Genomic DNA, 25,383 nt, shown 5'->3' with positions numbered 1-25,383 from the left:
ACGAGATTGGGCCGTCCATGGCGGACTTGATGTTTTAATGGGTCACAGATTATATGGCGTGGAATAGCAGTTGTCGGTTGATATTTCGACAAAACTCTTGCCGATATAGTAATGGTTGCTACTTCTTACATCGTAAAGTTGCGAGTCAAGTACGTAACGTGGTAAACTTTCTTCGCATTGCTCCAGCGCCATCACAACTACATACATTGGTAACTAAAGAAGAGTGGCCCAGCACCTCAACCAATCAATATCATAATCAAAAATTAATTGATAACAATCTTAACAAATTTTGAACGAAAACACCCCAAACGGTTTAAAAATGCTATGTGGTAACGATGGCACAAGCAGGGCCATATCAAATGGTAATACAGTACAACCCCGATAATGCGAATCGTCAAGGGACTGACAATTTGGTACGAAATATCGGGATTACCAATTATCAGGAGTGCAAAATAAAGAAAATTAACTCTGGCGACCAGCCAATCTGTAAGCATTAGACAGAAATACGAATTATCGGCATCCCAGTGCATAAAGTTACTGTAACGCCCTATGAGCTGCGCATTAACCACTCCTACGTGCGTCATCAGTTCCTGGTGGGTCATCAGTTCATATTTCATCGTTCCTTTACTGTTCTGCGTCATGTAGTATCAGTCACGTGAACCACGAACGTTACTACTTTCTTTCTTTCACTTTTCCTTCCTATGAAAAATTTGCATGGAAACCTAACGTCCCATACTACAGTAAAATAGCGCTGCCCATGTAATCTAGTTTTATAAGATCTGGAAACTTAGTATTTGCATTTTCAATAGTATATTGGCAATAGCGACCGAAGGTCGTGATAATAATCATTCCAATAATACGTGTTAACCGAATAAGATTAATTTTGTTAATCCTTGCTTAACCTTTGCAAGTTAAATAAAGCCTTCTGAGAGCTCCTGTCAGGATCATTTGGTGACATTTCCTGTGCATAACAAGATAGTATGTTAACAACGGTGGTGTAGGCAAAATTCAAAAATAATTTTAATCATAATTATTTTGTTGGCTTTCCGCCCAGCGAATTGAAGCGGTTGTTCCCTGAAAAAAGGAAACTCTTAAAGAGGCGATAGCGAACATAAAAATTTCTTTTCCCTTGACCAACGGTGATCCATCCACCTTAGCCCAACGGAAATTAAATTATTGTGCAGTGTGGGAATAGAATCATCAGAATTTTGTTATCCTAAGCAACCAACCTTGTGTGCAGGACGACGAAAGTGTGGACAGATGGGTTGCGTGTGCAACATTGACGGATGTTCCTGCGCGCTATGGCAGTTTCAGATCATGGATTTGTTAATGTAAGTCCCTTTGTTGTATTTTATCTTTTAGTATTATTGTGTTACTATAGATTGAGTGCTGTTATTAAGTGAAAGATCCATTAAATTGAAAAAATTATCCAGAGTGAAAACCATAAGTGGTGAGTACACTTAGTGAAATAAAATGTAACCAAAGTGAAGACAGTCACTTCAGAAGGGCCTGTAATAGAAAAGGATTTTTTCTCCGAAACAATGACTGCAAGTATTGCATGCATTAGACGCCAGAAGGAAGTTCAGAAAGCAGCGTATCGTGCAATGAGTATTTCAATGATTTAAAAAGTTTCAAATGTTACCATGTATGTGTTATACCCGCGGCTTCGTAGGATATAGATCATCACTCTCCAGCCTATTTAAACTATATTCAATTATAAAACATAAATTTTCAAATATCCAAAAATGAACATTAACGTTTGTTCGTTGTTGCTGTAAATTACATGGCCCGACCATATTGATGCCCTTGCTGTGTGATAACAAATGCATTTTTGTACAGCGGCACTTTTTCGGAATGTGATGCAACTGAGGGGATTAAAGTTCGCTTGGTAACGATAACGATTCTCCACTTCCATAGAAAGTGCAGTTAAATTCGATGCATATGGCTGAATTTCTTTACATCGTGACGTATGGGCAATGAACTAGTTACTTCAATTTTGGTGTGTCGGGGTGGAATACTGAATCTCATTTTTAAGGTTTCGCGTAAAACAAAACTTATTAAAATCGATTTACTGTCTGCCTGTCACTCGCACTTTTCTCCAAACCGGCTAAACTGATCCGAACGAAATTCGGTGGCCAGATGGGAACTATGAAACGCATACAGCGAGTGAAATAAATTTAGGTGGAGTTTAAAGGCGGCTCCCCATGCAAAGGGGGGATTTTAAAAAAATGTTCACCAGATATAGTCGTGTAGGGTACCAAAATCATATTAGTTTTGGCATGAATTGAAAATTGCGCGAGCTAAAGAGTCTAAAGAGTCTAAATATACACACTTAAAGTTAGACAGGACTCATTTCCGGAAACTACCAAACCCAATCATCTGAAAAAAAATCAGGAAAGTGCGCTTAGATTAAATCTAGACCTCAAAATATGTCCCATTCCGATATCTGCTCAAATAAACTTACTAATAGTATATCACCAACTTTTAGAAATTGTCTAAAAAACCGCCCTGTCCTCCTACATGCAAAAGGGCGGTGCCAAATATATATTTTTTCACCAAATATAGTCTCGGTTAGTATTTTTCGAAACCGGTATTAGTTTTGACATTTGTTGGAAAGGGGGGAGTGGGAGGGGTAAAAAGTGATGATTTCTTTAACGGACCCATTCTCAGAAACTACCTAACCAAAAAATTTGAAAAAAGTCATGAAGCTGCCTCTATAAGTTTGTAGTAGTATAGAAAATAATTTGAAGCATCTTATTCCCAAGATTGATCACAATCATACTATTACTAACAAAGTTACAGTAGCTCAAATTTGACTTTACCGTGTAAATTTATTGCAACTAAATATCAATATCACACTAAAGTGAATAGTCTGACATGGCAAATGCATAAAGAACGGGCTACGTACAAATGGGATAGTCCTGCACTTATATATTTTCACAAAAGAAGCAAACAAAACCTTTCATACCTGAAGCGTCGAATATCCGGTTTCCCGCCTTGTTTGTATCTGTTGTAGGTTAAATTCACATTTGCTAATAATATTAAACTCCGAGTGTGAACCGCATGAGGTTAACTATTACCAATACAGGGCTTTCCATCAAATGATTTATTTAAATAAACCGATTTAAATCGTTTTCTAACAAATAGAAGGGAGTGAAATTGTTAACTATATGATACGGAACTGTCATGCACTCGTCGCTCCTCACATCTTCTTCTTTTCTTCAGCTTTTGTCCCGTTCACAAGCGCGGTTGGCTCGTCGTGATCGGTTTCGCCATTTTATTTTAACAATTTTATTTTTCAACGCAAACTGTGTGAGCCCCAGCGAAAATGTATTGCTACATCCCGATTGTCGCAAGCACTGCAAGCAGTGACGCGGTGGTTATAAAAACATTACGAATCAAGACTCTAGCCCACTAGGCCAGACTGTTACCGGGTAGAACTTTTCGTACTATAACACAGGTTGCAAGGATAACTGCTTTTTGCATCGCCATGTATTGTCCAGCTCTAAGATCGAGCGTTTTCAGCGCTTTGTGGGACTAATCCCGTCACTCAAATCACAACTGGGACTACTTCAATTTTTTGTAATCTCCAAGTCTGCTTCATATCGCCCGCCAAAGGGTTTATATATATGGTTGCCATTCACCCCTTGATCGGGTATAGCGCATCAAACACACCTACCCATCATCGCTCGCGGTTACCTGAAATGCCCTTCAGCTACCACCACGACTTCCCGAGACGCTCGCACTCCTCCTCCACTGTTCTGTGCCAAGTGCCCTTGGGACGACCCACCCGTCGGCCATTTTCTGAGATTGAATTTCACTACATGGCGTAGCCGCAATGCAATTGTCGCCCCACCTTAAAGTGTGACCAATTCACTGCCGCTTGCTTCTCCCGATTACAGTGCGTACAAGTGGCAGGCCTGTGCGCCGACCAAGTTCTTCGTTTGAGATAGCGCGCTACGATGACATGGCGCAGACAAGTGAAGGTTACTTTCCATGTGCTACTCCCATTTGGCCACACAGAAAAGACACTAGCACAGAACAGTATTAACTTGATACTGGTGTTGAGATATGGTAAGTGCATTCCCAGACTTTAGACAGAGCAGCAAAAGCGGACCTAACGCAGATGCTGTGTCCATTAATGCAGATAGGGATAGTGCGATGACCTGTCAGACTAAGAAGAAAATTCTGAGCGGAGACCGTCAAGCTCAGCGGCTTTACTCAGTGTGAGTGCATTGATGGCCGAAATGATTTGTCCTCTGCTTGGAGGAACAGTCCGTACCCCATGTTACGGTGACTAGCCATTTCATCCACAAGAGGAGGAACTTCACCGAATGTGTCACGGATAAGAACCGTGGTGAAGTATTCCTTCCACTTCAGTTCTTGACGTTGACATCCTTCAAAGAACCATCGAAAAATTTGCGAAAACATGCAAGCTCTTTCATGACGCGTATACATTCCTGAAATCATTGCGATCTGCAGCATCTTCCGCTTCACTGACCACAATAGCAAATTTCCACTTATCACAGCGTACATTACGCTGAACTTCTCGGAAACGGACTTCAAGCGCATCACGCCGCCATTGCTCGCAGCAGTCAGTAGAACCTTCAACCCCCTCCGCTCATCGACCCGATTCCACGAGCCCGCAATCAGCTAAATCCTATGAAGCCCCTTCGGGATACGGCGGAGGATCTCTGGAGCATTTCTCCTAAATCTATTGCCGATCGCGAAGTGATCGATCTGATTGCTCGTACGGCGTCGGTCGATTGAAACCCAATTGAACTTATGACAGGCTGGCAAGCAATGACGAGCCGATGGAAGTTGCCAAAATCGACGAACCTCCCACCATCAGCGGTGCCAACATTGACCCATCACATATCCGAGCAAGGTATTGTCAGAACTCAAATTCAGATCACCCACCACGCCTGTAATTGCTCCTAGAAAACACCCTTTCCCACTATATCGGAGGTCTACGTTGATACGTTGCATTGTTCAATTGTGATGCTCCTTAACCTGGACCAGAATTTAGCAGTTGTTGTCTGTCCGAAACCGGCTCCCAGATCAAGAAAGCGCGCCTTGCGGTAGCCGTTGGAAACAACCCGACACCGGATTTACTTCTGCTACCACTTGCCTTTCCAGATTACAAAAGCACATGGCCATTAGTGTATCAAGAGGGAGAAGAGTATTCTCCAGAGTCTCACCAACTTATTTCGCTTAAGGCCAGAATATCCAGTTTATATCGCTGGAATTCCAGCTACTGTTTTTGAAGAGCGTGCGCACATTTCAGAAATCAATCATAATTCGTCATTACATACGTTTAAAGGAAAAGCTTTATAGCATGGGAAATAAGACCAAAATCTAGTCAAAAATATACTACATCTGTGGACTAATCCAAGACCATTACTATCTATGAAAAATTCGGGAGTTGTAGTGCTCCCAATGGTAGAATTTCAAAAGGAATTGTTCTCATTTGAAGAAAATAGCAGTGAAACAAACGTGCAATATCATCAAGTCTGAACTTTTACCCTAGGATACTGAATGCGAGAGCAGACTGGCCTACTATAAGCAAAAACCTGTTCATCGAAGAACAAATGCAGACAGTGTTTAGGAAAGGACCGAATTGAGTGCTAAGAATATACATATATTATACGTCTAAATCCGAAAACTCTCGAGGAAACTGTCTGGCGGAAGGGAACTTCTAGCGAAAGGAATTCTCCAACTGGAGCATCTTATGGTGAACATACAAAATCTACTTCAAATGTGGTGAAATGCTTCATACCAACATGGGTTATACCCAAAGCGATAGCAGATTCAAACGTTTTGATAAACTTACCGACCCGAGAGACGCTACCTCACCCGATCAGCTTATTGGACGTCCGAAACAGAAATCCTGCAACAAAAATTTAAACAATAGAAAAATAATTATTAAAAATATAGAACAGCGCTGGCAAGCCTCTTAATTAAATAGTAGCCTTCTTAAGGTTTTGTATAAAATGCTACTTCATTAAAATTTGTTTACTATCTCTCTTCCTGCCTGTCACTGACACTTTCCTCGGAAGCGATTACACCTATTCATATGAAATTTGGTGAGAACTTTGGAACTGGAGTTTAAGACAGTAAATGAGTCCTAAGTCCGTATCCAGTTGATGTCGGATCGGACCAATTGGGAAGTCTTTCTTTCTCATTAGTAGACCAGGGACCCGTCTTTTGAGCTAAATACTCAAGAATTCAAAAATTGAAAACCGTGTCTTATGGTCTCACCCAGGGCAGAGCCCTTTTAATTCCTTCTAGAAGTACAAAATCAAATAAAGTTGCTTTAATATAAAAAAAAAACGAAATATACTATATCGCACAATATTGGAAACTTTGTTAGACACGCTGCTATCATCAACCAAACTGTAGTAGATCAAATCTTTGTGTAAATCTTTGCTCTCCGAGGCACCTTCTTTTTCTTCAGCCTTTGTCCCGTTTACAAGCGAGGTCAGCTCGTCGTGATCGGTTTCCCCATTTGGCTCTATCGAATACCTGATCTGGGTGCAATCTCGAAACTTTTAAATCCCCATGCAGCGTATCAAGCCACCGTTGTTTCGGCCTGCCTTTTGGTCATTTACCATCGTTTCGTTAGCGCGAATTGCATTACCATACCACCGAAGACGCCTCTCTCGCAATCTTTCCACTATCGGTGCAACCCCATAACGATCGCAAATATCCTCATCTCGAATGTGATCAAAACATTGCACACCACGAGTCCAAAGCAACATCCTCGTCTCAATACCATAAGACGCCGTTTATTTTCTTTTATAGTCGACCAACACTCAGACCCATAGAGGGCGACCAGACGGACGACATTGCGGTAAATTTTAGATTTGAGACTTTCGTTAATACGTCGATCACAAAGAACACCAGTTGTGGAACGCCACTTCATCCAGGTTGCGTTAATGCGTGAAGTAATTTAATAACACAGTTCTCCGTTGGCTGATAGCGTTTAAATCGTTCAGTTCTGGGAAGATCACTGCCGCTGACAGTGATATTGCCTGTTTGTTTAGATTCAATTTGAGGCCGTGTTGCATGAAGCGATCATTTCAGTTTTGGGCAAGTTACTCGAGATTATTTTTGCTATTAGATGCTAGGAAAACATCATCTGCATAAAGCAGTATGTAGGGTTGGACGTTGAATGTCCCGTATGACAGTGTCCATAACAAGAACAAAGAGGAGTTGTGAGAGGGCGCTTCCTTGATGAACACCAACAGAGACACGAAGCAGTTTTGATACACACGCCGTACTTTGAACTTTACTTTTCGGATAGAGCAATTGAACCCAGCGCACGAGTTCTTCTGGAACTAAGTGTCGTCGTACAGCATACCAGATGAGTTCGTGCGACACATGGTCAAACGCTTTCTCTAGATCCAGAAATGTAATGTAAAGAGGGCGATACTTCTCACGGTGTTTCTCCAAGAGTAACCGCGCAGCGTGTATTGCGCTAATGGTTCCGCACTTTTTGACAAATCCGGCTTGATTCACGGTTATTTCAACGATTTTGCGAATACGGTTGTTAAGAATGTGTTCTTCATGGTATGGGAAAATAACCGGATCGGACGGTAATTTGAATATTCTGCTGGACTACCTTTCTTTCTCCATATTAGAACAGTGGTACTTTCTTGCCAGTCAGATGGTGTTCTTCCTTCCTGAAGAACCCGATTAGAGAATTCACTGAGCCACAGTGTTGCGTCCCAGCTCTTCGCTTTCCAGATCTCAGATGCGATGTCGTCAGGTCCTGTGGCTTTCCCCGATTTCATTCGTTTTATTGCCTCCTCGATTTCAGTTGCGCTAACAGGTGCAACTGGTCCAAATGTCGGCAATGATTGTGGAAGTGGAGGATGAGCAAATTCTGCAGTTGAAATCTGCGCGAAGTATTCTCGCCATCTATCCATTGCGGCTCGACGGTTGGTAAACAAAGTACCCTGTTCGATATCCTGTGTGCGTTCATTACGGCTTTTAGCATGTCGATACAGATCTCTCTCGCCATCCCGTGTGTCCAGTTTATCGTAAAAATTTTAATGGTCCGCTCGGGTGAGAGCGACTGCTTTCTTTGCTTCACGGTTGGCATTCTTATGAATTTACCAATGGGCTAGCGCTTTATCATCGGGGGCATAATATATAAATCAGTATTATAGTAAACTAAATAGTCTGTCACACTAAATGCATATACACTGTGAATTACGTATCAATGTAACCATCCCTATGTAAGAAATACTCAAATCCGGGATCAAGATCACTTTAGCTATCATCTCGACGATAACCAGGGGCAGATAAAATCCTCCTAATCGTGAACTCAAAACAGATGCCCTTCTTCAGGATCTTACCACCCATCCCCTTCTTCCAATTCCTTGGAAAGATCTGAAATTCTCACGATTTAAAAGTAACAACTCTACAGAAATGGTAGGGGTACGATGAACCATTTTACCGAGAGGCCGTCAAAATCGGCGACTTTACGCCGTTTGAACACATTGATGGCAAGATCATTTCACTCCTGTTCCTGGTGGCTTACCGTATCATACATAAGAGGCAGAACTTCACCGAATGTTATACGATTGATATTCATGGTGAAATATTTTTTCCACTCTTAGGGGCCTGTAACCTCTACCATGATACGATGTAAAGCAACGAAAACTACTTCCAGGCAACATCTAGGAGATAATGTCTTACAGTACACCACCGCTAAGTATTAAATTGATTTCTGAGATAACAATGAGCTGCGAAATAAATCCGCCCCAGGACAAATACAAAATCGAAAAGCAAAATAAACAGCAAAAGTCTCCTCTAAAAGGTGCGATAGAAATGAAAACCTTGCTTATAGGGAGAAACATGAAACCACAAAATTTTATAAACAAGTCGGAGCAAGTCTCTATGAACGTTTTTCAATTCGTACATAGCTAAAAATGCAAGATATTCTGTATTTTATATATTTACGCATTTTTATTTTACTTTGTGCACGAAAACATATATATGTACACGTTCATCTTATTCAACACTACCCACAAATTTCATTAGCATATACGTATACACACACATGCCTCTCTCCAATAATTAATATTTATATTCAAATCACTACAAACAGTTTAAAAAGAAAAGTGTAAGTGTCTCCGTCGTTCATATAAATTCACTTTATACATATGATCATGACGTCATACACATTCTAAAATGCGTGAAATACAATACTTTGACTTTGAATAACTTTGTTAATAATAGTTAGATTGCGTTCCCATAGTTATGTTCTATATTATCGCCTGTGCTGGAACCAATTTTGTATTTCCAGGACAAACTTAGCGGGGGGTTTCAGGTAAATTTTCAAAATATGGTAATATACTATTATTAATTTTCTTTGCTGAGATATTAGAACGGGAGATATTTTGGGGTCTAGATTTTGTAGGGATGCATCATTGTGAGAGACCTGTTTCACTTTTTGGGGCACATATTTTAAGGGGGTCATCCCGTATATCGGATCCGCGGAATATATTTTTTTTGGCTTCAATTGTATCTAAGTATAGTGTAGAATATATTGTCAAAATGATTTTTCGATATTCGGAGTCGTTCGGAAATTATAGTGTTAAACAACGAAATTCTTTGAAATTTTCACGACTTATTCCAAACATATTTCTACGGTCCGGAAACTAAGATAATAACGATTCATTCAGTACTTTTTTTATTCATTAAAGCAGCCTTGAAAAAACACCTAAATCCACAAAAAAAATTGAAGAACTCACCAAAAATTTAGCTTTCAATATTTTTTACTAATACTAGTTTCTGGACTGTGGTTAAATCCGCATGTTAAAATGCCGTTCACTTTTTTTCTTTAAGGTGATCGCAGTCCCCTCTAGCGTGGCAGCAGAAAAACACCTTTTCTTGGAGATGGGTATATAAATTGCTCTATAATTCAATAATGATCTATGCTATCGGACTGGAAAAATTATTATGCATACTCAAGATGTTAACAAATATCTGTTGAAAAATTCGTATTTGTATCTTTATCCAGTTTTTCACAAAAAAAAAAAAAAATCTGAAAAAAGCGAAAAAACGGCCTTCACACGGGATGACGTTTCTTAGCCTTCTCCCCTATATTTCACATAATGTCAGAAATAAGTTTCGAAAAGCACTAATCGAGTCCTTTTATCTGATATGGATGGAAGCCCCCCTTGAAACTCAACACGCAGACCACATGTTCTCACCAAATTTCGTAACAATCGGTTCAGCAGTTTCGGAGTAAATCGGGTATAACAGACAGACAGACGGACATTGAATCGATCTTAATAAGGTTTGATTTCACACAAAACCTTAAAAAAACATTGTGCGTAGGAATATACCACAAAAAAACTGTCTTTTCTCTATCCGGAAGGATAGCTCAGTTCTTGTGATTGGCTGTAGGCAACCTAGATGGCCATTTTAACTATAGTCATTGAAAATTGCAGCAAAATCCACCATACACTTTGCAGTGTTGCTACCCACTTCTTTACGACATAGGTGGAAGATTGACTAGCAGAAATCGCGACTCCTTGTGATATTTAGACTAGTATGTCCGCCAAAATTGAACCTCCAGGTCACTCATTTTATGTTTCTACTTCTTATTCTAGTTGATCTATCCACATCTAACTTTTTCCTGTTTTCCTGCTGACATATTGCCTGACGGAAACGTAAAAAAAAATATTTTTCTGAAATATCATTTTCGATACAGAATCCTTAGCAGAACTGTAACTAATGACGTTTATAATTATAATTAACGTACTAAACCTAACAACCAAACTTATAACTCAAAAACAACTTCGCGGTTTCTGATTAAGAACTAAACTATACAGTTCTCTAATTAAATGAAACGCCGGTACAATTTAAGGTTCGCTTCTTATATGATATAATTAGTAGTCCGCCGAGACGAGAATCAGTTGTTTCAGTACACGTCGAGCGTTACTAGACATTAATGGAAAATGTTGGATGCACCTGTCACTCAATCAACGTATTAGAGAATAACTACTGCCTTTCCCCCGTTTGTACCATAATGATTAAAAGAGAAGAAAATCTATAGAAGGCAGGAACAAAATAAACTATTCGTCGCCGTGATATACAGGATGAAATAAGCAGAAAATCAAAAGGGATAAGCCACTCTTTGTTATTTGGAACCCGAAAACTAAATTGAAATGTGGTATTGTGACCGGAATGATACAGCTTTTCCCAACTATTTTTTGTATTCCGAACTACATTATCCAGGACCCATCAGTTTCTTGCTGCCAACAAAGGAAGACAATGACGAAAAGTTGACAATTAACAAAATGAAAGCTTTGTCACTTACACCAAGGCAAGGAGACATACTGTAGAGAAACTCCAACCAGAAAAACCTTTCCACTTCTAATCGCTTATTTTCCGAGACTTTTGCAAGATAATCGCTTAGGAGGTATATATATAAAACCTCAAGTCAAAGACAAACAAGTCGGAATACCGGAAGCTCGCGCTTCGGGTATAAAGGTTTTGTGTTCATCTTATGTAAGAGACGCACATTTTTCTGTCCGTATATAGCTACAAATCCAACATAATCATTCATATTTTTTCCAAACTACGAGACATACGTACATATTACAGCCATAGATATCACGCTCACCCTAAACAAACTGCCTATTACCTACTGTACACATATATGCACGTATCTAAATTTATCGTACCCATATTTCCGATTTACGTCTTATATCTATCTGAATTAGGCACTACCCGCCAAGTTCATTAGCACGCATATATTATATACCTACATACACACATGTCTGGTTGACAAATAACTAAAAAACTAAAACAAAATAATTGTCTGGGACCCAATTCATAAGAATTCATTTCGTTGTGGTATTGACGAATTGATATGTGATGATGACGTCATGCGGGTTGTAGAGTGCACGAAATTCACAAAAAATTGTAAAGTTTTACCCCCTATAACTTTGTTAATAATAATTGGATTTTCTTCAAACTTGACCAAACTGTGCATTATGTTCTTCATTACACGCATGCCAAATTTTGTACTTCTGGGCTGAACATAAGGGGGGAGTGGCGGGTAAATTTCTAAAATGTGGAAATATACTACTATTAACTTTATTTGTGCAGATATCGGAACCGGATATATTTTGAGGCCTAGATTTCGTAGAGATGCACCACTGTGATTTTTTTCAGATTTTTCGGTTGGATAGGTTCTGAGAACGAGACCTGTTACACTTTTTGTGGGTCATATGTTGAACCCTCACTCCCCTATGTTTCATCTAATATCAAATATTTAACCAGATTGGAAAAGTACTAATTGAGACCTTTCATTTGATACCCTACATGGCTACATTCTGTGAAAAAAAAATTTGCACCCTCCATTCACATGTATGGGGAGCCCCCCCTTAAATTTAACACAAGATGGCGCCACTTACTGCATGTAAAGGGATCACCAGATTACATACTCTCACCAATTTTCATGACAATCGGTCTAGTCGTTTCCGAATAAATCGGGTGTGACAGACAGACAGACAGATAGACAGACAGACAGACAGACGGACAGACGGACAGACAGACACCGTCTCGATTCTAATAAGGTTTTGTTTCACACAAAACCTTAAAAAGGCATTTTTCCTAATTTTACCGTCCCCTATAGGATGGAATGAGATACGTACCGACGCTTGTTTCATAGCGGCCTATCAGTTATAAGAAATACATATTGCTGTAGAATAAACAACGCTACGTAAAGCTAAACAACACGTTTATGGTTTAATGTTATAGGTTGAGTTGGCTTTTGTCGACTACTAGGACTATGCCTATGTCTTATTCCCGGACTTCAGGCTCATCCCATTATATTTTCTTATTCTTCACTCGCATCCGTTTCCCATAAGCAGAAATCTGTTGCGAACTTTAGAAGAAAAGCAATAATTTATTAATTTATATAATCTTAGAACAAGTTGTCCGGATAGCTGAGTGGTTAGAGCACAAGGCGCGATTCAAATCTCACTGTGGCAGTGGAGTTCGTATTGTGATTTGTCGTCGGATACCAGTCGACTTAGCTGTGAATGAGTACCTGAGTCAAATGAGGGCAATAATCTCGGGCGAGCGTAATGCTGAGCACATTGCCTCCTTCAGTGTTACTGTAGTGTACCGTTACGGTCTTCAATGAAGTATTCTAACACACTTCAAGGCCCTGATCAAAAATAGATTGTTGCGCCAACGATTATTATTATTAGGACAAATTTCAGTGCCCTGCGCAAATATCTGTATTATATACTGTATATTGCAACCCGTCAATTATTTCCTCATGATTGGATAAACATTTTTCAAATATCTTCAAAGTCTCTTTGATGAAATTCAAAGGCTATCTATTTGCTCTGACTCTACTGACACGATAATAGACGAATTGAAAAATTACTATGATTGCATATTCTCCACGTCTTCAGTTTTAAACTCATTGAAACCATAAGCTAACCAGTCTCAGGCCTATACCATATCTCTTTGATAATTATTAAAGTTTTCTTGGAAACAACACAAACAATTTGCTCTATCTGTGTTATGAATGTATTATCAGAAAATTAAGGTTAATACGGGGGATTAACTCACTCCCACTGTAATGGCATAACGTTAAGTCGTATAGAATGTTTTTCAGAAGTGGTCACGTGGACTTTCAAATGAAAGACCCCTGTAGGCATTTTCCGAAGATACTTTTATGTCGACATTGTTGTAGAGATATAATAAAATTTTGTTTAAATGAAACCTGCCAACCTCAAGCTGTGGTGGATATTTTTATCAAGTACCAGCCAATCCGGTAATTTTGTCGAATTTTCAACTTCTATTCCCCAATTTCGACCACTTTTCAAGCATTTATTTATTAAAATATGGCGTAAGCGGTTACACAGCGAAAACTGTTACACCTTTTGAGATAAAATTTGCGGTTTGGTCGTACAGACAAAGAGTAAGTATAAAGTTGTTTTACTTCAAATATAGCCGTCTGTTTCCGACTTGTTTAATTTCTGGAACGGTGTGAACATGTCAAACTGTTGACTTCGACCGACTATAATTTTATCTCCACGATATTGTGGCGGCATATCGGAGGCGTGAACCCCAAACGCCATAGACAATTCCCCTCTATCGACATATTGAACGGACTCTCTGAGAGGAGATTGGGGTTAGAAAATGTCAAGAATCACAGTAAATCTACTATAGGCAGTACCCTTACAAAAATGACCCCACTTGCAAACGTGCTTGCAGAAGCTTATCTGTACACATCAGAGACGCCAAACAAGGAAAAGGCATAATCTTCGTCAAATCGTATTGGTAAGAGAGAGATCGGTGAGCTTTTGCTATTCTGATACTACGGCGTGCTCACCTATATAGCAAAAAGTTGTTTCACGTATTCACTTATACATAAGCAAAAACTTGCCAATCTCACCAATACACTGGCAAGTCCGGTCGGTATGTCAAACACAGCTGATCGGGTTTTCGGTACATCTCGCTCATGCTCAAGGGCAAAACAATTTGAAATCGTGTGTACTCGCACTGATTTCCCCCCTTGAGGGGCAAGGGGGAGTGAGGTAGCTGTCTAGTATCTAACTGTGTCAAGAATGACATTGTAGTGAGGTCACTCGTCTTGTCGGCCGACTCGTTGGCAACTTTAATAAAGAAACAAGTCGGAATACCGGAAGCTCGCGCTTCAGGTGTAAAAGTTTTGTGTTCATCTTATGTAAGAAATTTCAAGGCACATTTTTCTATTCGTATTTTTCAAAACTACAAGACGTACCTACATATTACAGCCATAGATATTACGCTCGCCCTAAACAAACAAACTGCCCATCTCCGAATATTGTGCACATATATGCACGTAAATAAATTGATCGTACCCATATTTCCGATTTACTTCTTACATCTATCTGGATTAGGCACTACCCGCAAAGTTCATTAGCACGCATATACTGTATACCTACATACACACATGTCTGGTTGGAGTAATTGATATTCATATACAAACGACTAAAAAACCAAAACAAAATAATTCTTTGCGACCCCACTCATAAGAACTCATTTCGTTGTGGTATTGACGAATGGATATGTGATGATGACGTCATGCAGGTTGTAGACTGCACGAAATTCACAACAAATGGTGAAGTTTTACCCCCTATAACTTTGTTAATAATAGTTGGATTTTCTTCAAACTTGAAAAAATTATGCATTATGTTCTTCATTATACGCGTGCCAAATTTTGTACTTCTGCGATGAACATAAGGGGGGTGCCGGGTAAATTCCTAAAATGTGGAAATATACTATTATTAACTTTATTTGTGCAGATATCGGAACTGGATATATTTTGAGGACTAGATTTTGTAGAAATGCACCACTGTGATTTTTTTGAAATTTTTCGGTTGGATAGGTTCTGAGAACAAGACCTGTTACACTTTTTGGGGGTCATATTTTGAGCCCTCACTCCCCTATGTTTCATCCAATATCAAATATGAACCGGTTTCGAAAAGTGCTAATTGAGACCTTTCATTTGATACCCCACATGGTTAGATTCTGTGAAAAAAAAATGTTCACCCTCCATTCACATGTATGGAGAGCCCCCTCAAACTTAACACAAAATAGCGCCATGCATGTAAAGGGAACACCAGATTACATAATCTCACCAATTTTCATGAAAATGGGTCTAGCCGTTTCCGAATAAATCGGGTGTGACAGACAGACAGACAGACGGATAGACAGACACCATCTCGATTCTAATAAGGTTTTGTTTTACACAAAACCTTAAAAAGAGGATTGAATTATTACCAAGGCAGCTACGCTTACATTAAACATATGTTCTAATTGTTGTGTTTAATAACTAAGACATAATTCTTGGGATAAAGTGGATTTAGCAAATATAATAAAAGCATCATCTTTTATTTAATGCGGTAAAATCCCAAAGTTCGATTGAAGAGGTAGCAACGGTCTATTGGGTAAACGGAACCCTAAAATATCACATCATATATATCAAAATACAGCCCATTACGATATCTGCTCAAACAAAGTTAATGATAACATATAACTATATTTTAGATATTTACCGGAAGACCCCCATTATTAACAATGTTATAGAAGGTCAGAGTTTTGTATTCCGTGGGAATCTACTGTTATTCAATGGTTCTGAACCTGCCATCCACTAATGACCGGCACGCTAAATTAAGTGGCAACTAGCTCAGCTGCGCTCTTCAGTAGATGCGTGAAACAAAACCTTATTAAAATCGAGTCGATGTCTGTCTGTCACACCCGATTTATTTGCAAACGGCTGGACCGGTTGTCACGAAAATCGATGCGAGCGTGTGGCCGGTTCTTCTCTTTACATACAAAGTGGCGCCATTTTGTGTTACGCTTAAGGGCGGCGCCCCATAAATGTGAATGTGGGGTGCAAAATTTGTTTTCACAGAATGTACCTATGTGAGTTGTCAAATAAATGAACTCAATTAGTACTTTTGAAACTGGTCACATGTTTGATATAAGGTGAAACATAGGGGAGTAAGGGCTCAAAATAGGCCATAAAGTGTAACAGGTCTCGTTTCCAGAACACATTCAACCGAAAAACCTGAAAAAATTCACAGTGGTGTATCTAAATGAAGTCTAAGCCTCAAAATTCCGATATCTGCACAAATAAAGTCAGTAATAGTATATCAGCGGTTTTAAAATTTTTGCCGATAGCCCCTCCCCCTTCAAGTTTATACTAGAACTAAAAAAATGTCCACTTTCATAAGGGATAACATAAAGCATAACTTTGGTTATAGAAGGTGAAACTTTTACATTTTGTGCGAATTTCGTGGATACTAAAACGTATATCACGTCATCATAACATATCAATTCATCAATACCACAACATAGTGCGCTCACGTAAATGGAAGGTCGCAGGGAAACATTTCCTTTTAGTTTTTAAATAATTTATATTTCAATATCAATTACTCCAAACAGACATATGTTTGTATTTATATGTATATTTAAGTGAAGCTTTGAGGTAGTGCCTAATTCAGATAGATATATTTGTACATTGAACAAGCGGTTTTCAATATACGTACTTTATATGTACGTATGTATGCTTTTGTGCTGGAAGTAAATCGGAAATATGTTTACAATCAATTTATATATGTATATTATATAGTATCCGATAATAGGTAATGTTTGTTTGTTAAGGGTGAACATAATATCTACGTCTGATCAACGTATTTCTAATATATACGTATTTCTCGTAGTTTGAAAAAATATGAAGGAATATTTCAGGTTTTTAGCCATATAAGAATGAAAAAATGTGCGTAAAAATTTTCTCATATAAGATGAACACAAACCTTTATACCCGAAGTGCCAGTTTCCGGTATTCCGACTTGTTTATCCTTAACCGATTGTGTCCGAGCCCTCAGCAAAAATCGTATACTGGTTGAAGTAATCCGGATTCCACATTTATGTAGCAGCGGCCTTTTGATATTCTGTGTCAAATCCGTATAGGTTAATATTAAACATTACCTTGGTTCTGCGTTTGACTCCTGAAGGAATGTCGAAAATTGTTGTCTTGAAGCCTGGCGTAGTTAGCGATAATCATATGATAATTATGTCCGTATTTGAAACTTACGCTTTAAAATATATTCCAATCATAAATGCAGCCAAAGGAGATAAATAAATAAATAAATTTACTGGGGAGCCCCATTTACTCTTATTCTAAGGGTGCAATATTTAGCGAAAAAATAAAACATATAAAAATATAAACTACAATATGGAAAAGTTTCGTGAAACTTCAACTATAATTAATGCCTCCCTAAAATATCATAGACTGTCAATATCATATTAAAGTAAATCAGTCGGGCACCTAGAAAAATCAGCATCTTTCTTGTCGTAAACGACGGGATGTTCAAACCAATTAATGTCCACATCAACTATATTATACTCATAATTTTTGAATAAGACGTAAACGGCAGATGAGCAATTTTCAAATACGTCACCACTCATCAATCTGCTTTCTCTTAGAATAGGTTCTAAACTAGACTTAGTTCAAACCACGTATGAACTTTATATCATAGAAAGCTTTCCTGAATTGAGTTGGGTCGCATTTAGAAGGCACGCTTGATTCTCATTCGACTTTCTCAGAATTATCTACCTAAAATTTGTTTTCATTAATGCAACTTCGCAATTCTGACATTAGATTTCCATCCATCATCCGGAATTATTACTGTCTGGGGCACAGTTAGATACTAGACAGCTACCTCACTCCCCCTTGCCCCTAAAGGGGGGAAATCAGTGCGAGTACACACGATTTCAAATTGTTTTGCCCTTGAGCATGAGCGAGATGTACCGAAAACCCGATCAGCTGTGTTTGACATACCGCCCAGACTTGCCAATGTATTGGTGAGATTGGCAAGTTTTTGCTTATGTATAAGTGAATACGCCGTAGTACCAGAGTAGCAAAATCTCACGATCTCTCTCTTACCAATAGGAATTGACGAAGATTATGCCTTTTCCTTGTTTAGCGTCTGTGATGTGTACAGATAAGCTTCTGCAACCACATTTGCAAGTGGGGTCATTTTTGTAAGGGTACTGCCTATAGTAGATCTACTGTGGTCTGGGGTGCTACTACCAGCTCCGCTATTTCCTGCCCTTTTCAGAACACACAACAGAACATTAGAGGTCTTTCCGCCACACATACAATAGAGGTACTTACGTTATCCCATGCTGGCGGTATTGTATTTTTATCATACATCATACATATGTCAACATGAAAAAGCAAATCGGAGACCGGAAACTCGAAGCTTCAAGTATGAAAGGTTTTGTTTCGACAATTTTGCATTTTTCATATATAGCCGGCACCGAGAACGAAGCCGACAGTGTGCCATATTTTTTTTTGGTTTGGTCAACAACTTGCATTCTACATTGCAAGCTGTCTTGTCCCGACGACAATCAACCTATGACCATTTTGTGAAATATTAACTCCATTCTCGTGAAGAGATATCCACGAACTACAACTGCTGTTACTCTATTACAAGGTCCCCCTCCCTCACAGTACCGAGTCCTCGTCGTCAAACAAGCACGTTTCAGTTGCGTTCTGGCTACCGGCTCAGACGATCATTTCTTGCTATCTCTATCTGCCGTGAAGGCTGTTATAGCAATCTTTAACGTTGAAGTAAACTGGGTTCTATTCTTGCATTATATCTGGTTCTTCATCTTCTCACCAGACATACAAATTGTTAAGTATGATTGTACCATGGGTGACTGAGACTACTCATGTGGAAGTAGTTACCCCTCTCATATGGATATAGTGAGAGTATCCAATATGGAGACGCAACTACATTTCACTAGAAGGCAGACCGATGTCCTCCGACTTCTCACTTCAAGATCACAGAAAGATGAGAGAGGATAGTGTGGAAAAGTGAAATGTAGTGAGAGTAAAAAGTAAAGTGAGAATGCTCCTGATTGGGCGAGACTTCCCTATGTACTTTATACCTTAAAGTCAGTGAGGGCCTGTTTGTGCGCAATGGGCATCCTTGTATTCGTCGGTTCAGCCAGGCAATCTATGGCTGGGTGGCGAATACTGAAGCTCGATGTGCTATCACATCTAACTTCAAGATGAAATAAATGTGAAAATTAGGGATAGAAGAGAGTAGTATGAAAGGAGAATGCTCCTTATGGGTTGAGACTTTCCCTGTGTACTTTGTACTTCAAAGTCAGTGAGGGGCTGGTCTCTCCAAGTTCGGCATTCCTGTGTTCATCGGTACAGCCAGGAAATATCTAAAAGGCAAACCTATTGGCTGGGTGACGAACACCTATCTCTCAATGAGTCAGTCATGGGGAATCTGAGTTGCCACTTGAGTGTGGTTCAGCTCACCAGCAGGTCAAAAACAATTCAAACTGCAGACAAGTATATCTTTGCCGCCTGAAGACATCCTACATTGTTTGGGATGTTTTTTGGTGGTTTTGTCGGATCTTTCGGTGCTTTCACCTCGGGCGGCCTTCTTCCCTCACATGTAAGCTCGTGATCAAGCTTCATAGTTGGTTTTAGATCCGTTTAGGATTATACCCGGTCCACCAGAGCTTCCAACTGTGTTCCGGCTACCGTCTGGATTTGCATGCTGCCGTGAAGGCTATGCTTTGGTCTCTATTGGGACCTATTGCTTGGCTGCTCGTTAATATAAAATCTGTTTTGTAACTAATTGGTTCTGATTAATTCAGAGAAGCTTCCTTACCCTATTCCCTAGACTATCTATATCATTTGATAGTCCGTCATGGTCAAGTCACACTAGCTATATCTCACCTATTTCTGATATGGCTAAACTGTGTGCCCGTAACCTATTTGTGCCAAGTTTTTTCCAATATGAGACCTTTGCAAATCATATACTATCCTATGATTTCGCTATCTACAAGGTCTTCTAGCTGTGTCAGACATATCATATGTCTGGATAATGGGTTCTGCATATGCTTTTCGGGCACTGCTGCCGTTGAGGCTGTATATCGATATGCAGAGGTACTAACTATGATTCAGCTAGATAAGTTGGGTTGAGTGTGGTTTGCCGTATGGGCTTCCGACTAAATAAATGTCCTAAAGAGTTCTCTGCCGTACAGGCTTGAGATTCATCATATGAATGATGTTCAGAGTCATACTGCCGCGAAGGCGTATTAGTGAAACAGTTCGATGGTGTTTTAAACCCAACCGCCACCTTCCAGCGGCCACCTTAATTCAGTACGAACAAGGTATATTAACACCTTCCAGTCGAACAGCTGGGACTCCATGTCCTGTTCCGAGCTGGTTAGCCGTTGAGGCTTTGGGGAGAAGCTCATTTATGCAGTTTTAAACCTCCCAACGGAGTCGTACCAGTGCAACACTTCATCAACCCCCGTTGAGAGGGCTGCATAATGGAGCAATGCTAGATGGGATGCGTGTTCTGATAACTGCACTGTCCTTTCGTACGTGTCGTTTTTCCCTCATCTTATGTTAGTTGATCCCGCGAAGTTAAATTCAATTTACCGCGATGAATTGAGTACACCTCTACCTTTTTCACTTTTTCTGAATAGACAGATTTCTGAATAGATAAGTGGAAGTTCATAGATTCACTCTTCCCACCATTTTTTTTCCAATTCATTCATTTTATTTTATATATTAATCCCTGTTCACATTTCTTCATTAACAAATATTTGTAAACAAAAGCAGTTTACATTACACTTTATCCAAGTAGAAACCATAAACTACATTTTCTGCTCGCTGAAACGTTCAATTTCTTTTTTTAAATATGAGGGCCCCGCATGCATTAGAAAACAGTAAATCTAATATATGTAGTCACTCCGATAACCTGGGCGTCAATTTATATATACATATATATACATACATACCTACCAATAATTGCTAATCTATTTTGAATTCCATCAATTATATAAATATCTACAAAAATAATTATTGGTCCACACCAGTCATTGTCGTTGCTAATACGGTTCGCTGACTCCCCAATTTTCATTTCTCCTAGTCACGTTTTCTCGTTCTATAGCAAACAAACTCCAATTCCGTAACAGAATAAAATAATAGCAAGGGAGAAATATATAACAACAAAAACTATAACAAGAGATCCGAAACACTCATTAAAAGCAGCTTTATATCCGTCATCAGCAACTAATTGGATCAGCTCACCACTAAATAAAGGAAAATTTAAAGACAATGGCGAATTCGAGACAAGCTATGGCGGGAATCATTAAGCGTAAATTGAGAGAAGTTAACAAACGGAACAACACCTATTTTGATGAGATTTTATAGTAGCTTTATTAATTGGAAATATATTCGTTTATAGTTTCTCACCGTTTAAACCCTCCTACTATTCCATTCGACATTATGCATACGGAGTTTCCTAGTTCGCAAAAAAAGTTCACACTTTAAAAACACTGTCAAAGTTGAGGAAGGAATTCCTATAATAAAAATCACCGAGGAACACCTAGAACTCCAACGATTTGTGGGCACAGATTCTAATTATTTTGCTCCATTGCTATGAATATCAAAGATACACTAATGCCTTAAGGGTTTGCGGTTACTACATTTTCTGACAGTATTTCAGGGATTTATGTAAACGGAAACATTATTAAAATAGACTCAATGTCTGTCTGCTTGGCACAACTAATTTACTCGAAAATGAAAATTGGATGAGAATTTGTAATCTATTTGACCCTTATATGCAGCATTAGCCAGTGCTGCGGACACCCCCATTCCTGGTAAAGGGTCGGGTATGGGAGAAATCGAACTCTCTTTTACTACAGCATCCGACATTTCATTTCCCTCTTCACCACAATGACCGGGTACCCAGCGTAGTTTCACCGCATCGGATTTAGAAATGGAATTCAATCAGTCTCTACATTCCTGTTGCCCTTAGAATCACTTACACTTTAGGCTGAAAGAATGTTGTATATCCCAGAGGTAGACTCTGGCTTCAGAACCCTGTTCTGTTTTTGAGCCATCGATGTTGAAGAAGTCAATATATTCTAACAGGCATTCTTCTGATTCGTCCCAGTTTTCTCTTCGTTTCAAGATAACTTCATATCTTCTACCAAACAGATGTAAGGTGATCCAAAAATTAAAAAGCTCTAAATAAAATAAAATGCAATTGATTTTTTCCTGTAACCGGATATACGTATTTGGAGCACAAGTTGTGCCCTTCTTCAGTACCTGATCATTATCATCATCAACGGCGCAACAACCGGTATCCGGTCTAGGCCTGCCTTAATAAGGAACTCCAGACATCCCGGTTTTGCGCCGAGGTCAACCAATTCGATACCCCCAAAAGCTGTCTGGCGTCCTGACCTACGCCATCGCTCCATCTTAGGCAGGGTCTGCCTCGCTTTCTTTTTCAACCATTGATATTGCCCTTATAGACTTTCCGGGTGGGATCATCCTCATCCATACGGATTAAGTGACCCGCCCACCGTAACCTATTGAGCCGGATTTTATCCACAACCAGACGGTCATGGTATCGCTCATAGATTTCGTCATTGTGTAGCCTATGGAATCGTCCATCCTCATGTAGGGGGCCAAAAATTCTTCGGAGGATTCTTCTCCCGAAGCGGCCAAGAGTTCGCAATTTTTCTTGCTAAGAAGTTTCCGAGGAATACAAGAGGACTGGCAAGATCATAGTCTTGTACAGTAAGAGATTTGACCCTATGGTGAGACGTTTCGAACGGAACAGTCTTTGTAAGCTGAAATAGGCTCTGTTGGCTGACAACAACCGTGCGCGGATTTCATCATCGTAGCTGTTATCGGTTGTGATTTTCGACCCTAGATAGGAGAAATTGTCAACGGTCTCAAAGTTGTATTCTCCTATCTTTATTCTTCTTCGTGTTTGACCAGTGCGGTTTGATGTTGTTGGTTGATTCGTCTTCGATGCTGACGTTGCCACCATATATTCTGTCTTGCCTTCATTGATGTGCAGCCCAAGATCTCGCCCCAATGGCCGCCTGCTCGATCTGGATAAAGGCAGTTTATACGTGTCGGCTGATTCTTCCCATGATGTCGATATTGTCAGCATAGGCCAGTAGTTGGGTGGACTTGAAGAGGATCGTACCTCTTGCATTTACCTCAGCATCACGGATCACTTTCTCGAGGGCCAGATTAAAGAAGACGCATGATAGGGCATCCCCTTGTTGTAGACCGTCGTTGATGTCGAATGGTCTTGAGAGTGATCCTGCTGCTTTTATCTGGCCTCGCACATTGGTCAGGGTCAGCCTAGTCAGTCTTATAAGTTTCGTCGGGATACCGAATTCTCTCATGGCCGTGTACACATTACCTTGGCTATGGTATCACAGGCGGCTTTAAAGTCGATGAGCAGATGGTGCAACTGTTGTCCATATTCCAACAGTTTTTCCATCGCTTGCCGCAGAGAGAAAATTTGATCTGTTGCTGATTTGCCTGGAGTGAAGCCTCTTTGGTATGGGCCAATGATATTCTGGGCATATGGGGCTATCCGGCCTAGTAAGATAGTGGAGAATATATTATAGATGGTGCTCAGTAACGTGATACCTCTATAATTACTGCACTGTGTGATATCTCCCTTTTTATGTATGAGACAGATAATGCCTCGTTGCCAATCGTCAGGCATTGATTCGCTTTCCCATACCTTGAGCACAAGTTGATGAACCACTTGTTATAATTGGTCGCCTACATATTTAACCAATTCGGCTGTAATTCCATCGGCTCCTGGCTCCGGCTCCTAAACTTAGTGGTGGCAGTATCTGTACGTCGTCTTCAATTGGCGGGACCTCCAACTCGCAATGTTCTGGTTGTTCAGTAGTTCATCAAAGTACTCAACCCATCGCTCCAATATGCCCATTCTGTCAGAAATCAGATTTCCCTCTTTGTCTCGGCTGGATGAGCATCGAAGTGTATAAGGCTTCATCCTGCTGACTTATTGGTAAAACTTTCGCGCCTGGTGCGGTTGCTCCCTGTACTTTTCTAGTTCACAGACTTGTTGGTTCTCCCAGGCTTCCTTTTTCCGTCTGCGAAGTCGCTTCTCCGCTCGACGGAGTTCGTGATAAGTCTCTGCGCGTGCCCGCGTTCTTTGAGAATGCAACATTACTCGGTATGCGGCATTCTTCCGTTCCGTTACTAGCTTACATTCATTGTCAAACCAGCCGTTCCGACTCCTTTTGCGGCTGGGGCCAAGTATACTTGTGGCCGTATCAATGATAACGTTCTTCAGGTGATTGTGAAGATCATTTGTTGATGCTTCGTCTCCAGGTCCTCTGTTGATTGCGGTTATTGCAGCATCCATTTCCCTCTTATAGGTGTCGCGGAGGGTTGTGTTGTGGATGGCTTCAGTATTCACTCTAACCTGATTGTCAGAGGGGATTCTAGGTGGTATTGTTATTCGAGCTCGGAGCACCATGCCAACGAGATAGTGATCCGAGTTTATATTGGCCCCCCTATATGTTCTGACATTCATCAAGGCTGAGAGGTGGCGGCGTTCGATCAACACGTTGTCAATTTGGTTGAAAGTGGCCCCGTCTGGAGAGGCCACGTATGTTTGTGGACCGCTTTCCGCGCAAACCAGGTGCTTCCAACAACCATTTCGTGTGACCCTGCTAATTGAATAATACGCAGTCCGTTATCATTAGTTTTTTCGTGTAAACTATGGGAGCCAACGTATCGCCTGAATACGGGCTCCTTCCCTACTTGGCTGTTAAAATCCCCAAGTATGATTTTGATATCATATCTGGGACAGGCTTCGAGGGTTCGTTCTACTGCCTCGTAGAAGGTATCCTTCTCCCACTCTGCAGTCTCCTCTGTAGGGGCGTGAACGTTTATGAGGCTTATATTTCTAAACTTGCCTCGCAAGCACAGAGTGCATAGCCGTTCGCTTATGTTTTCAA

General features: G+C 40.0%; 1 protein-coding gene across 7 annotated transcripts in view; it reads left to right on the top strand.

The window, feature by feature from the left end:
* The window catches only part of LOC119651874 (gonadotropin-releasing hormone receptor), a 149,601-nt gene that overhangs the window by 89,415 nt on the left and 34,803 nt on the right, over positions 1-25,383 (top strand). The window contains exons 1-2 of one of the 7 annotated variants that reach the window (XM_038055687.1): positions 836-978; positions 1,055-1,331. The exons of 5 other annotated variants lie outside the window; for them this stretch is intronic. In XM_038055687.1, the coding sequence (XP_037911615.1) occupies positions 1,261-1,331 (71 nt within the window). In that variant the 5' untranslated portion in view covers positions 836-978; positions 1,055-1,260. Of the gene's footprint in view, positions 1-830; positions 1,332-25,383 lie in introns of those variants that run through there. One more of the 7 variants, XM_038055686.1, reaches the window with a different exon arrangement.

This window comes from Hermetia illucens, chromosome 3 (assembly GCF_905115235.1).
Source record: "Hermetia illucens chromosome 3, iHerIll2.2.curated.20191125, whole genome shotgun sequence".
NCBI lineage: Eukaryota > Metazoa > Arthropoda > Insecta > Diptera > Stratiomyidae > Hermetia > Hermetia illucens.
The sequence above is the reverse complement of the archived record's forward strand: the minus strand, read 5'-3'. Positions and strand labels throughout refer to the sequence as shown.